Raw genomic sequence first — 14205 nt, forward strand, 5'->3', positions numbered from 1 at the left:
GCTGCTTCCTAGGAAGTGTCCGGAGGACTACTGATTTAGAACTAAGACTTTTGTTTTAGTGTCTGCTCATTTCCTTGTGTTCTGACAGGTAACCCACAGGGAGGAGATCATCAGCAACATCTAAGAAATAATTTGGCAAAAGAGAGTTTTGGATTTTTCCTTCCCACTCCATGTAAAAGGAACTACCTGAGGATATAAGCATTTCTGTATCTCAAACTTGAAGATCAGCATGCTCATGACATATTGCTACAGAGTGGAGTCTTTCTGCTGTTTTTCAAAGACAGATATTTTAAAATTGTACATTGCTGTTCTCGTGTTCAGGTCTTCTTTCAAATTCTTTGTCTCCTTCTTCAACTTCAGTTCCATACACTACTCTATAAGCCACTGTGAAACTCTAGGCTCCCTTTTAGATTTCAACCCCTTTTCTCCATTATTTTTCTCTTCCATAGCAAAATTTTACTTTATCTAATAAAGTTTGTTTTCCAAACATGTTGACCTAGATTCATTAACTTTGGATAATAAAGAGTACTCTGTGTTATCAAATACACACACATACACACACACACACACACACACACACACTCATGCATGAACGCATGCACACACAAATTTTAAGGTTTGAAACAGAGGCTTAAGTTCCTAGGTTGGATGTGGATGGTCATCTAATTGGAATAAATCATCTTCTTTCTACACTACCTTTCACCACTCACCTGAATTTGTAAATGACATGCAAATTTCATGCCCAATGAAACATCATTTGCATGTTGTATTTATTCTCAGGTTTATTTACTATTCTAAACTGAATGGAGAGGTCTCTGCAACTGCAGGTTTAAAATATTACACGATTCAGGTATTGAACCATTTTATTCATTTATTTCACCTGTTTGCTTGTGTTTTTCTAAATTTTTAAAAGTGATTGATTCATGTCCTCTTTAAAGGTCTCTATTTGTTTGTTTCTATTTTCCCTTTAGTTTTCTAGACTACATGGGAAGAGAATGCTTTCAGTTCTAACTTGACTTGATATCTTGGGGTGGGTGGTTGGGTAGGGCTGCCCTTCTCTGAGAATTAGGGGAGTAGAATAGGAGAAACAAGAAGGAAGGGAGTGACTGGGGTAAAAAGAGGGAGGGGCTACCACTGAACTGTAAAATGAATAAATAAAATTAAAAGGAACTAAAAAGGAAAAATTATACATGTTATTTATTCCTAAACAATGAAAAGCATTCATGAAAGTGTTCAGTTAAAAATCACATGTAAATATAAAAGACTATTAACATTTTAACATCAACTTTCTAATACATGATTTGTAAAAAGAAAAAACTAAACTGTAATTCCTCTAACATTTAACTTTACTTTATTTCTTTTCAATTGCTGCTGAAATACTGTCCCATGAAACAGTATACCAAGGGTAGACAGGGTAGACCACATACCAAGGGTAGACAGAGATGACCTCAAATTGGATTGTTTCTCCCACAGACAAGAGGATAAAGAGACAGACAGAGACACAGAAAGTAAGGAAACATTCACTTTATTAGCATAGTGAGTTCAGAGGGATAATGATGCTTAGTTGGCAGCAATGGTGTTCTGGATCCAGTCCACATAGTTACAGACTTTGGTGTACACACCAGGTTTGTCCTTCTGGGCACAGCCATAGCCCCAGGAGACAACACCCTGGAGCTGTCCATTGCAGACCACAGGGCCACCAGAGTCACCCTGGAATGAAGGAATACAGCATTTAGGGAAGAGGCATGTACAAAAAGGACCATAGCTAATCTAACCTGATGATGCCATGCTAGACATCCTTTGCCTCCATTTGTCAGCGCTTCCTCTATTCTTACAATATGACAAAAATAACATCCAGAATAAACCTCCTCACTCTTCCATAAACCCACTAAAGGAAAACTTCTTCCACCATACACTTGGGCCTTCCAGTCCTACTAGTAAGAAAACAAGGTATATCTAAGAGAAGGGAGCCAGTTACCTGGCAGGAATCTTTGCCTCCCTCCAAGAAGCCAACACAGATCATGTTATTGGTGATCTGTCCAGGATAGGAGGCTTCACAGGCAGCCTGAGACAGCACTGGTGCATCCAGGCACTGCAACAGGTCTGGGTTCTTCACTGTGAAGGAAGGATAAAAAGGAAATGAGATTTAGACCAGGCTAGGAATCAACATTTTGGTACTGAACAATATATGACCCGTGGAGCATTCTTCAAGAGAATAAGGCCCAGCAAAAAATGTAGACCCCAGAATAGTCATTAGTGATATTTTTCCTGGAAGCAATAATGGCACATTCTGCATCTCTCCTGCGTACAGTTTGGGATCATTCTCTGAACAAATATTCCTGTACCCACTGCAGGATCTTGTGTATACTGGTACTTGCAATGTACTTCTATCATAAAAACTTACTTGGTCTGAAAAGTTGTAAAGAATGCTAATGAATTGTCTTACCTCCAGAGCTCAGGGTGTTGCCCCAGCCAGAGATGAGGCACTGAGTGCCAGCACGTACACAGGATGTGGGCAGAGCTACAGTGGCCACTCGGGCATTGAGGGTCACAGGGGAAGAAAGCTTGATCAGCATGATGTCATTGTTCAGGGTCCTTGAATTATAGTTGGGGTGCCTGATGACCTTGGCAGAATTGACAAACTGCTCGTTGCCCTCAAGGACATTGATGTTGTGTTCTCCCAGTCTCACTTGGATGCGGCTGTTGCAAAGAGAGGCATGTTAGAGATTTCCTCTCCAGTACCTCAAGTCCTCCAGAGTCATTACACTCTTTGCTGAGTGAGTGTGGAGTGGGGAGGAGGCCTAGTTTAGAATAACAGATATTCCAGAGCCATGGTGTGCAAGTAACGCTGTGAGAACCAACTCCTGTTTGCTTCAAAGACATGTGAGGAGAAGGACTGCAGCTGGAGGCTAGACATCAACATACTCTCCCTCCTTTGTACACAAAATAGATTCTTGTATCTTCATTACTTCTCTGTGTGTTTGCAAAGTTTAAACCATACCGTATCATTATGAACTGTTAATCTACTGACTCATATACAGTTTGGGATAAGAATAGCTTGATTCATGCAGCTGTGGCACCTCTCGACTCAGTATGAATTCACTTTCTGCGTTTCTTCCTAGATTTTCTGCCTGATAATCTGGCTGACTCTGATGCATGTTCAGGTCTTATTCACCCTGGTATAGAAATTGATTTTCAGTTTTCTATATGCAGTGAAATTAATTGCAATGGAGAGTTTAAAAAGGGCACAGATTGTCCACACACTGAAACCATTTGTCACACTGAATTGAACCCAGTGTTATCATTTGAGAAAGTCTTTGTGTGATTTCCTGTTTGTTTCATTGTTCCCTGAATTCAACTTTCTGTGCTTTCGTTACTTATACAATTGATTTATTTTTGATGGTTTAGGGGTGTGAAAAGATTCTCATTCTCTATCCTTATTCTCTCCAATTTCATGAAATAAACTACAACCAGTAATCTCTTTCTCTCTCTGACTCTTCCCATTCAATTTATGATTTCAGTTATTGCCTGGTCTTAAACAATGCCCCTAGAAAATTCAAGTGTTTGATTGTACAATCAGGGCCCATCACTTACGACTTGTAGCAGTGAGCTGCAGACACAACCCACTGGTTATTGATGAGGGACCCTCCACAGAAGTGGTAGCCAGAATTCAGGGACACCTGGTAGGGGACAGAATGCTTCTGGCAGGTGTATCCTCCAACAATCTTGTCATCATCATCAACAGGGAAAGCAACTTGAATAAAGATAAGAGATCATTGATAAGATAATCAGTCAAGGTGCTACAAGGTGGAAACCCCAGGCCTCTGTCAGCTTTCAGTTATTTAGGAATTCTTAATGAGTACCATAAATGAAGGCAAAAAGATTCCATTGCATCACCAGTAAGGTAAAACAGTGTGTCTGAAATATAGAGAGCAGGACAATAGAAAAATACTCTGTAGGTGACTGCTTTCTGGTACTTTACCATGGGTAGGCTAAGTGAAGATCTCAGCATCTAGAAATAGGGGGTAGAGTTGGTTGTCTAATACACTGCCTGCTTTGATCTCATGTTCACCCTTCATTTACACCCTGTGGATAACAAAGCTTGAGAGTTTTACTGTGGTTGGAACAATTTTGTAAAATACCCTAGATAGGAAGAGATTTAAGCATTTTTGTTTATAAGTCTCCAAGTCACATCGGCATTAAAAAAAATACATATAGTGCCACAACATCCTTCTTAATACAAAGTCACTGTCCCAGACACTTTAGTCAGAATTTTAAGGAGGATTTTAACCATCAATTTAGGAGTATTTCTCTGTTAATAGAAATATGGCTGAGCTATCCTCAAGCTGTTGAGGCCAAGCAGGAGGCTTGCTGATTCTTTTCATGGAATCACCACATGTCTTTCTTTTTCAGACTTTCGGATCACACAATAGATCATAGCAGAAGGGGTAAGTAAATTTAGCTTTTCAGAGAAGTCTGAAAGATTGGAACCATTCCTGCTCTTAGGGGAAGAAATGACATTGGGGTACAGAGGGGAAAAAGCAGCCTTGGTGCTGGGGTTCATGGCTCCAAGAGGAAGGAAGAGAAGGATGTGGGTTAAAGCATGGAACTCACCAGCAGCTCCCACAAGGGCCAGGAACAGGAGAGCACTCATTGTGGCAAAGGTAGTGAGCAGTGGAGGGAGGCCTGCTTTATACCCCAACAGAGGGAGAAGGAGGGACTAAGGAGAGGGGCCCCCACTGCTCCTACACAAGCACACCTGTTGGGTTTCCTTCCCAGAGTCTTACATGACCTCTGCTCTGTTTGTCTACTCTGTGGGTAGGTGAGGTGCATGTGATATGGAAACTTTCCCTCTTGGTGCACACAGGAAAGGAGTTGATTCTTGAAAGGAGGGCTTGCAAAAACAGTGGAAACATAGACTCTGTGCAGCTGGGCCTTCTCAAGCTGATCTATAGTGGGTAGGTGGTAAAGAATGCCGTGGACCTCAGATACACCCAAACTTCACCAGAAAGCTCTTTCATTTACTGTGAGAAAGTCCTGGGAATAGTAGATATGTGGATATTCAAGGATTTGAAGAAGAAAGAGGAGAAACCATGTATCTGCGTATAATAACTATGAGCTAATGATTTTTTTGCTTTTTCACTATTTTATTTATTTATTCAATTTACATCCTGATTGCAGCCCCCTCCCTCTTTGCCCTCCGTTCACACCCTCCTGCCTTCATCCCCAATTCCCCCCTTCCTTCTCCTCAGAAATGGGGAGCCCTCATCAATTAATTTGCATCAGGCCTAAGCACACTCTCTTTCACAAAGGCCAAACAAGGCAGCCCATCTATGGGAAAGTGATCTTATAGCAGGCAACTCCATACATGTTATTGAGAGCCTCCAGGACAATTGTTAGGACACCCACGAGGACCAAGCTGAACAACTACAGCTACATATGTTTAGGAGGCTTAAGTCCAATCCAGACATGCTCTTTGCTTGGTGCTTCAGTCTCTGTAAGCGCCCAAGGGCCTAGGTTAGTTAACTCAGTTGGTTCTTGAACCCTGGGGGAATCTCTCTATCTTTCCCCCAGCACTTCCACAAGATTCCCTGAATCCTAACCCTAATGTTTGGCTTTGAGTTTCAGAATGTGATCCACTGCTGCATGGAGGCTCTCAGAAGACTGTTATGCTAGGCTCCTGCCTGCAAGTATAACAGAGTATCATTAATAGTGTCAGCGGTTAGCTCTCTCCCAAAGGCTGGGTCTCAATTTTGGGCAGCTGTTGCTTGGCCATTCTCTCAATCTCTGCTCCATTTTTATCACAACACATCTTCTGGGCAGTGTGAATTTGGGATGAAGGTTTTTGGGAAGGGTTGGCATCTCCCTGCCTGCACTGGAAGTCCTTCCTGGCTATAGGAAATAGTCATATCTGTCCCCATGTCCCCTGCTGCTGGGAGTCTCAGCTTAAGTCACCACCTGTCCTCCCAAGAGTCTACTTCATGGAAGTTCTCCAGTTTGTCCCAGAGATGTCCTAACCATCAGTTTTTCTTCTCTCTCCCAGCCCTCTTACCTCCTTCTCCTCCTCTACCCACACTTGATACTCACATTAGGTATCCTCCCTACTCCCTTTCCCACTCAGGTTCCTCTCCATCCATGTTTGGTGTCTATTTCAAGTATCCTCCCTCGGGCCCTCATTATTACTTAGCTCATGTGGGCTGCTAGATTGTAAAATGGTTATCCTGTACTATTTAGTTAACACATACTTATTAGTGACTACATACCATGTGTGTCCTTGTGGGTCTTGGTTACCTCACTCAGGATCTTATTTTCTAGTTCTATCCATTTGCTGGAAATTTTTAATAACTGTGTAGTATTGTATTGTTTAAATGTACCACATTTTCTTTCCCATTCTTCAGTTAAGGGACATCTGTGTTGTTTCCAGTTTCTGCATATTATGAATAAAGCTGCTATGAACATAGGTGAGCAAATGTCGTTGTTGTATGGTGGAATATCTTTTGGGAATATGCTCATATGTGGTGTATCTGGGTCTTAAGGTAGATTTGTTCCCAATTTTATTTCGAGAAAGCTCCAGATTTATTTTCAAAGTAGTTGTATAAGCTTGCATTCCCACCTGAATTGAGGAGTGTTTCCCATGCTCTGCATCCTTTCTGGCAAGTGTGGTAGCTTGAGATTTTGATCTTAGCCATTCTGACATTTGTAAGATGTCATTTTGAGTCATTTTGATGTGCATTTTCCTGATGACCAATGATGCTGAAAATTTCTTTATGTTCTTCTCAGCCAATAGAGATTCATTTGTTTATAATTTTTAGTTTTAGCTGATGTGTCTTCTCTAGAATAATTCATTATATTAGCAAGATCAGAAAACTAGCTTTGCTAGTCATAGGTAGAGTATTAAGCATCATGGCAAAGGTTAAAATAGTCATGATTTTGTACAGTCTACGCCTTCACTTGGATCTCCTTTTCAATAAGGATCATACTCAGAGAGTGTTTGAAAAGTGAAGCAGTTAGTTTGAGCAGGAGCTTTCCCAATATGTTCCAGTGTAGACCAATATCATATTGTACTTAGACCAATATCATTTTGTCCTTTTCCTTTCTGTCATGACAGTTGACTCTGACTGTTCATGCTTTTATGGTCCATTTTCAGCATCTCCATGGGTACATTAACAATCTGTTACAGGGCCTACTTATTTTTTGGTGGCTCTGATGTTAATGTGGTTGAGGTACAGGAAGAAGTCCCCACAAATTAGAAAATAAAAGTTCTAGAGATGCTGATCAAAATTGTAAAGCTGAGTTCAGAATCCAGTTATCAGGTCTGAGATGCCAAGCATGGAAAATGGTGATGGAAGTGGATACCAGCATGTACTGGGCAGGATAACTCTGTGAAGCCTATTAAATGCCTTCTGTGCTCAACTCTGACATGACTGGCCCAGGGGAAAAACAAAACTGGCACTCAGGGCACTTCCTTCTATACTCAGAATCTCATATAGTGGCTGATGGGGTCTTGACTAAGTGGAGTACTGTTCTCTATGTCAATTGTCTGATTGATTCATTTTTATATTTATTTTTTTAATATTAATCACAGGTTATCTATTTTGTAACCAAGCCATATCCCCCTCCCTCATTCACTCCAAATCCCACCCTTTCTCCCTCATCTCCTCCCTGTCCCTTTCCAAGTCTACTGCTAGTGGAGTTCCTCCCTCCCCTTCCATCTGACCCTGGCTTATCAGGTATCTTCAGGACTGGCTGCAATGTCCTCCTCTGTGGCCTAGCAAGGCTAATCTTCCCTCAGTTCAGGAGGAAGTAAGGGAGCCAATCCTTGAGTTCATGTCAGAAATAGTTTCTTTTCCCCTTACTAGGGTATCCACTTGGATAGTATCCACTTGGATATTGAACTACCATGGGCTACATCTGGGCAGGGGTTCTAGGTTATATCCATACATGGTTAGTGGTTGGAGAAACAGTCTCATAGGAGACCCCTGTGTCCTGATATAATTTGTCCTTGTGGAGGTTCTGTCCTCTCTCAGTCATACTTACTCCCCCTTTTATCATATGATTCTCTGCACTCTACCGAAGGTTTCTTATGAGTCTCAGCATCTGCTTTGATACACTGCTAGGTAGGGTCTTTTCTAGGTCCTCTGAGGTAGGCTCCTGTCCTGTTTCTTGTTTTCTCCTACTTCCCATGTCCATCCCATTTGTCTTTCTAAGTAAGGATTTTTATTTTATTTGTCTGATTGATTTTTAATATATTTCACTCTACAGTCATGTACCACATTGCTTCTATATGGAGCTTCATGTTCGCTTTTATGTGGTTTATGGTGAAGTATAATAAGAAATTATCTGTAATTAATAAGAAAGAGAGTGCTATTTAGATGGAATTTTCTAAAATTTGCATATGTCTCAAGGCTCCAAAGTGATGTGTAAACCCTTGTGGAGTGTGAGATTTCCTACAGGTGGAATCTAAAGGGCACTGCTGAGCAAGCAGAGGTCCCTAGGAGAGACTTTAAACATCTGGCTCTTCCTGCCATTTTTTTTTGGCCGTGCTTGAATACACAATTTATCCTTTACCTGGCACTGTGTCTCAGAGCCTTGCCTTACCATGACCCCTCACCTACCTGAGCCACATTATCACAGTGTTGCTCATAGCCAGTTGACAATGTGTTAGGATATCATTATTGTTAGGTGAGTAGCAAGTAAATTTTAGGTAATATAGTTAACAAGTTACTGTTTTATTTTCTTCTTCATTAAAAAAAAACTTACTGATTCTTTGTGAGTTTCAAATTATGCAAAGCAGTCCCACTCATCTCCCCATCCACTTGTATCTGCTGTTTGTCCTTGCAATCCCTTCAAATGACATACAAACAAACAAAATAAACAAAACTAAACAAAGCATACAAAACCTCTCATTGTGGAAACTGTAGAGTTTTGCAGTGTTTCCCACAATAGACCCCTCTGTCTACACATCTTCATTTGAAATGTTCAATGCAATGAGTCTGCTTTGTGATCTCTGTCTTCTGTGTCTTCAGTGTTACCTCTTTAGTTGGACGTCTTTTGGTTTTCCTGTTGTTGCCCTTTACATAGAGATCCTGAAGCTTTTGGGTCAGCAGGACTGGTCCTTTCTCTGGCCTGAACAGTGCCCAGATGATTTAGATTTTAGGAAGAGCTAAATGAAATTCATGGATCTGGGCCTTGGTGATAGCTGAGCTGGTCAGTCCAGCTATTTTCCTCTATCTTCACCACCAGGGTAACCTCTCCAGCACTGTTCTGCAGTAATTGTGGTTTTGAGACTTTTGCTTCACATAAAAATCACAAATTCCATCTATTTCCCTTTAAAGAGCACAATAGTATTATTCTCTATCACTAAATTCAACTTCAAGACATTTATTCATCAGTTTTTTTATTTAGTCAACCTACCATCCTGAATGTTTTTTTTTTCCTTTTGTAACCTTTATTAATTACACTTTATTCACTTTGTATCCCCCCATAAGCCCCTCCCTCCTCCCCTCCTAATCCCATCTTCCCTCAAACTTCTTCACCCATACCCCTCCTCAAGTCCACTGATAGGGGAGGTCCCCTTCTCTTTCCTTCTGATCTTAGTCTATCAGATCTCATCAGGAGTGGCTGCATTGTCATCTTCTGTGGACTGGTAAGGCTGCTCCCCCATCAGGGGGTGGTGATCAAAGTACAGGCCCATCAGTTTTTGTCAGAGGCAGTCCCTCTTCCCATTACTATGGAACCCACTTGGACACTGAACGGCCATGGGCTACATCTGTGCAGGGGTTCTAGGTTATCTCCATGCATGGTACTTGCTTGGAGTATGAGTCTCAGAAAAGACCCCTGTGTTCAAATTAGTTAAGAAATTTCCAGTTAGTTGTTCTTGAGAGGTTTGTACAGATTCCTCTCATTTTGTTGGTTCTTTTTCTGGTTGGGCCACATGTTTGCTCCTCTCTTTCATCTACAAATCTTAGTGGTTTTCTTATATATCTCTTTATTTATTCATATTTTATTTACCTATTTATTTACTTCCATTATTATTATTACGTACACTTAATTTTTCTTAACCTTTCTAATTTAACTTTTTACTGAAGGTTTTCTTTTTTTATAAATACAATAAATTCTGATCACTATTTCTTGTCACCCAACTCCTCCAAGATCCTACATACCTAACAATCAATCAAAATCCAGACCATTACTTTCTCCTTCTCATTGGAAAATTAGCACTAAACTGAAAAAGTAAAAACCAAACAAAGCAGACACTGATAAAATAAACAAGTTGAGGCAATAAAGAGCAAAAGGGAAAGCAAAAGAGCTTGTTTGTAAACCCAGTGAGACTTCTGTTGGAGAAAACCAATCTTTCTTTTGCAGGCAGTTGTCAGGTGAAGATAGTTTCTGGGTTAAGGTTGGGGGTTTCTGTCTCCTTTCTCTCTCAGTGCCAGAAACCTATTTGGCTTAGAACCATGCAGGCATCTGTGAATTTATATGTGCCTCAGTTCTAGTGTGTCTAGAAGCCTTATTTCATTGGTGTCAGCCCCTGGCTCATATAATCTTTTTGTGTACACTCTTGTGTACTCTAGTTCCTTGAGCTAGGAGGGTGAGGATTTGATGGAGACTTAACATTTCTGGTTCAGTGTTACAGTTGTCACTCTCTGTACATTGTCCAATTGTTGTTCTCTGTACTTATTCCCAGCTACTCCAGGAGAATGCTTCTCTGATGATGGCCAAGTAAATCTCTGATCTATGAATATAGCAGAATATTATTAGGAGTCATTTTGTTGCTATTGGTATGTTCGTCCAGCAGAATTGTAGTATTTAATTTTTATCCTAGATCCCTGGCTTATCTATTCACAAGTTCCTGGCCACCCTTGTAGAGAGTCAGGCACGGGTTCCATCTCATCCAGTGGGTTTGAAGTCCAGTTAGATAATGTAGCATTACTCCTACCCATTTGGTGCGAGTGTTATACCAGCAGATCATGCAGGAAGATCACCACTGTAGATGGAACATTTTGTAGATGGGTTGGATTCTTAGGGTTTTGTTCCTGTCATGAGACACTGACTCTCATAAAGGCAAGCATTTGATTAGGGCTGGCTTACTGTTCAGGTGTCCAGTCCATTGTCATCATGATGGGAAACATTCAGTACACAGGCAGACATGGTGCTGTTGGAGAAGGAGCCAGTGTTCTACACCCTGATGGGTAGGCCCCACACAGAGAGAATAAGTCCCTGGTCCTGTCTTGAGCATCTGAGACTTGAAATCCCCTCCATAGTGACATACTTTCTTTAAGACCATAGGAACCCTCCAAGAGTGATATGAACATTATGCTCCAGGTAAAGAAACCACATTGATAGACCCCTATACCAATTAAAGCAAGAAACAGTCCAAAATCAAGGAACCTGAGAATTCTGTGTTCATATCTTACAGGAAGACTAACACCAAAAGTAAAATGAGTGTGTACTTTTTCCATTGGGAACTTCTATTTGAGTGTCAGCAGAGCCTTTAGCTGCCACCTGCACTCAGTCTCATATGCTTTAATAATTTCCATATCTTCCTGTGGCCTTGGGACAACATGTCAGCTTTAGATAACTTCTCTGGCAAAAAGGAATCCATTCAAATCAATCATTTTGGAACCTTATACTGACATGATTGTGAAACATGAAATTTGTATGAATAGTAACATACCATAGAAATGTTCCCTGAAATATAGGAATAGTGCTTCCTCAAGATACAGCTATACCACTCCTAGGCATATATCCAAAATATGCTCAAGTACACAACAAGGATATTTGCTCAACCATGTTCATAGGAGGTTTATTCATATAATAGCCAAAAGCTGGAATCAACCCAGATTCCCTTCAGAGGAGGAATGGATACAGAAATTGTCTTACAATTACACAATGGAATACTACTCAGCAATTAAAAACAAGGAAATCATGAAATTTACAGGGAAATATTAGGAACTAGAAAAGATCATCCTGAGGGATGGATCCTGGAATCAGAATGACACACACCATATATACTTATTTATAAGTTGATATTAGACATATAATATAGGACAAACATTCTAAAATCTGTACAACTAAAGAAGCTAAGCATGAAGGAGGACCCTGGGTAAGGTGATTAATCCTCATTCAGAAAGACAAATGGTATGGACACTGGAAGAAGGAGAAAACAGGAAACAGGACAGGAGCCCACCTCAGAGGGCCTCTGAAAGACTCTGCACAATAGGGTATCAAAGCAGATTCTGAGACCCATAACCAAACTTTGGGCAGATTTCAGGGCAACTTAGGAAGGAAGGGGGAGATAATAAGACCTGGAGAGGACAGGAGCTCCATAAGGAGAGCAGCAGAACCAAAAAAATCTGGGCACAGGTGTCCCAATACTCCTACCTAGGACCGTTTACAGATATAACCTAGAACCCCTGCTCAAATGTAGCCCATGGCAGCTCAGTCTCCAAGTGGGCACCCTAGTAAGGGGAACAGGGTCTGTCTATCACATGAACTTAGTGGCTGGCTCTTTGATCACCTCCCCTTGAAGGGGGAGAAGCATTTTAAGGCCAAAGAGGAGGACAATTTAGTCAGTCCTGATGAGAGCTGATAAGCTAGGGTCATATGGAAGGGGAGAAGGTCCTCCCCTATCAGTGAATTTGGAGATAGGCATGGGAAGAGATGAGGAAGGGAGGGTGGAATTGGAAGGGAATGAAGGAGGGCTACAGCTGGGATACAAAATGAATAAATTGTAATCAATATAAAAATAAAAATTAAATAAAAAAGAAATTGTGTATATAGCCTGAAAAACTTGACAGATATGACCATCCACTTAGGAATGAGCCTATGAGCTAATAAATGAGAAACCACATGCAGAAATGACAATTCTAAGTGGGCATTCAGGTCTGTGAAACTCAGGAGCCATGTCAGTAATAGGACCACAGCATGTTATGAGCCCCATGTCATGAGCCCCCTCTTGACATTTTTACACTCTGATTTCTAATTTCTTTACCCTCCAGTAAGTTTGCCCACTCAGACCATTGCCAAAAGTTTAGCTAAGCTTCTCTCATGTTAATGGACTGCTCTAAAACTATCACTACTTTTTCAGGGAACTCAAACATGATCTGACGACCAATGTACTTTTTCTTATACCTGGGGTCAGTTTAGAGAAAATCATCTGATAGGAGGGACATTCTAATTATGTAATATAAAAGCCACAAGCTGACACCCAGTCAAGTACTGCTCTTCCATGGCTGGGTTGTACTATACTAAAAGAGAAGTGACTCTTGGGATGATGTGATTTTATTTTACTTTTTAGAATTTTTTTCTAAACTTTTTAAAATTCTTTATTAATTACATTTTATTCACTTTGCATCCCCCCCCTGTGGTTTCCTCCCTCCTCCTATCCCAATCCTTCCCTTCCTCCACCCTCTGCATGCATGCCCATCCCCAAGTCTACTGATAGGGAAGGTCTTCTTCTTCTTTTTTTTTTTTTTTCTTCTCAATGCAGTTTATTCAGGAACCTTGAACAATCTTCTGACCCTGGGGAAAGCCAGCCCACAGCTTAAATAGCCTCTGGGTAGCCAACCCCAGCGTGCCACGTGGGCAATGCAGATAGGTCCACATACATGGAAGCAAGCCAGATCCTCAGCTTTAGCCAAATGTGGAGTTGTTTGTGACAGAGAGCACTCACCATCCGGAAAGTGGAAGGCGGAAACCATCTCCATCTTTAAGGCGCTGCATTCCGCAGCTCTCTACAGTTCTCCCTTCTTGTTTTAGACGCATCAGGCAAGAGTAGAGGTCTGATCTCTGATATTAGAAATAAATTGGGACTTTGTACCGATGTTCATTTAGGTGTCATCCACCCAAAGAGCATCAGACCCGTCTGATACCTTTTTCTCAGAGGCGGGACCTGGGGCATCAACCCGCATGCAATCAGACATGCTCTTCTCTGGGTCGAAAGTGGCTGACCCTGAGTGCAGTGCTTAGCCTCGCATCCTGAGCAAAACATTTTAGCTTTTTATGGTATCCAACCATGCTTGGGGAGACTGTCCTGCTTCAATAGCTGTAAAGGCTTGAATGATCATGGCTGCATTACGCTGTTGTTAGACTCTAATCTTGCATATACACCACAGGCAAACCAAGGAGACCAACACCAGAAGGCCTGCTAATGCTCCTATGCCCGCCCATTCCTTCAGATGATTCATGGCTGCAGCAATCCAT

At 41.2% G+C, this 14205-nt stretch overlaps 1 protein-coding gene across 1 annotated transcript; it reads right to left on the bottom strand.

Moving 5' to 3' along the window:
* Window positions 1–1509: 1509 nt before the first annotated feature.
* On the bottom strand, window positions 1510–4732 carry LOC110539819 (trypsin-4). Its single transcript, XM_021626642.2, has 5 exons — window positions 4615–4732; window positions 3595–3754; window positions 2447–2700; window positions 1979–2115; window positions 1510–1710 (listed from the first exon to the last, which is right to left on the bottom strand). Exons 1-5 carry the CDS (start codon window positions 4652–4654, stop codon window positions 1561–1563), a joined length of 741 nt encoding a protein of 246 aa, XP_021482317.1. The 5' UTR covers window positions 4655–4732; the 3' UTR covers window positions 1510–1560.
* Between the last annotated feature and the right edge of the window lie 9473 nt (window positions 4733–14205).

This window comes from Meriones unguiculatus, chromosome 3 (assembly GCF_030254825.1).
Source record: "Meriones unguiculatus strain TT.TT164.6M chromosome 3, Bangor_MerUng_6.1, whole genome shotgun sequence".
NCBI lineage: Eukaryota > Metazoa > Chordata > Mammalia > Rodentia > Muridae > Meriones > Meriones unguiculatus.

What these genes read in the sequence shown, in the direction of transcription:
- LOC110539819 (XM_021626642.2), bottom strand. Translation starts at nt 4,654, where the DNA reads ATGAGTGCTCTCCTGTTCCTGGCCCTTGTGGGAGCTGCTG. An exon ending in GGCCCTTGTGGGAGCTGCTG is followed by an intron (nt 3,755 to 4,614) that starts GTGAGTTCCATG and finishes TCTTTATTCAAG; the next exon opens with TTGCTTTCCCTGTTGATGAT. An exon ending in GCAGCTCACTGCTACAAGTC is followed by an intron (nt 2,701 to 3,594) that starts GTAAGTGATGGG and finishes TCTTTGCAACAG; the next exon opens with CCGCATCCAAGTGAGACTGG.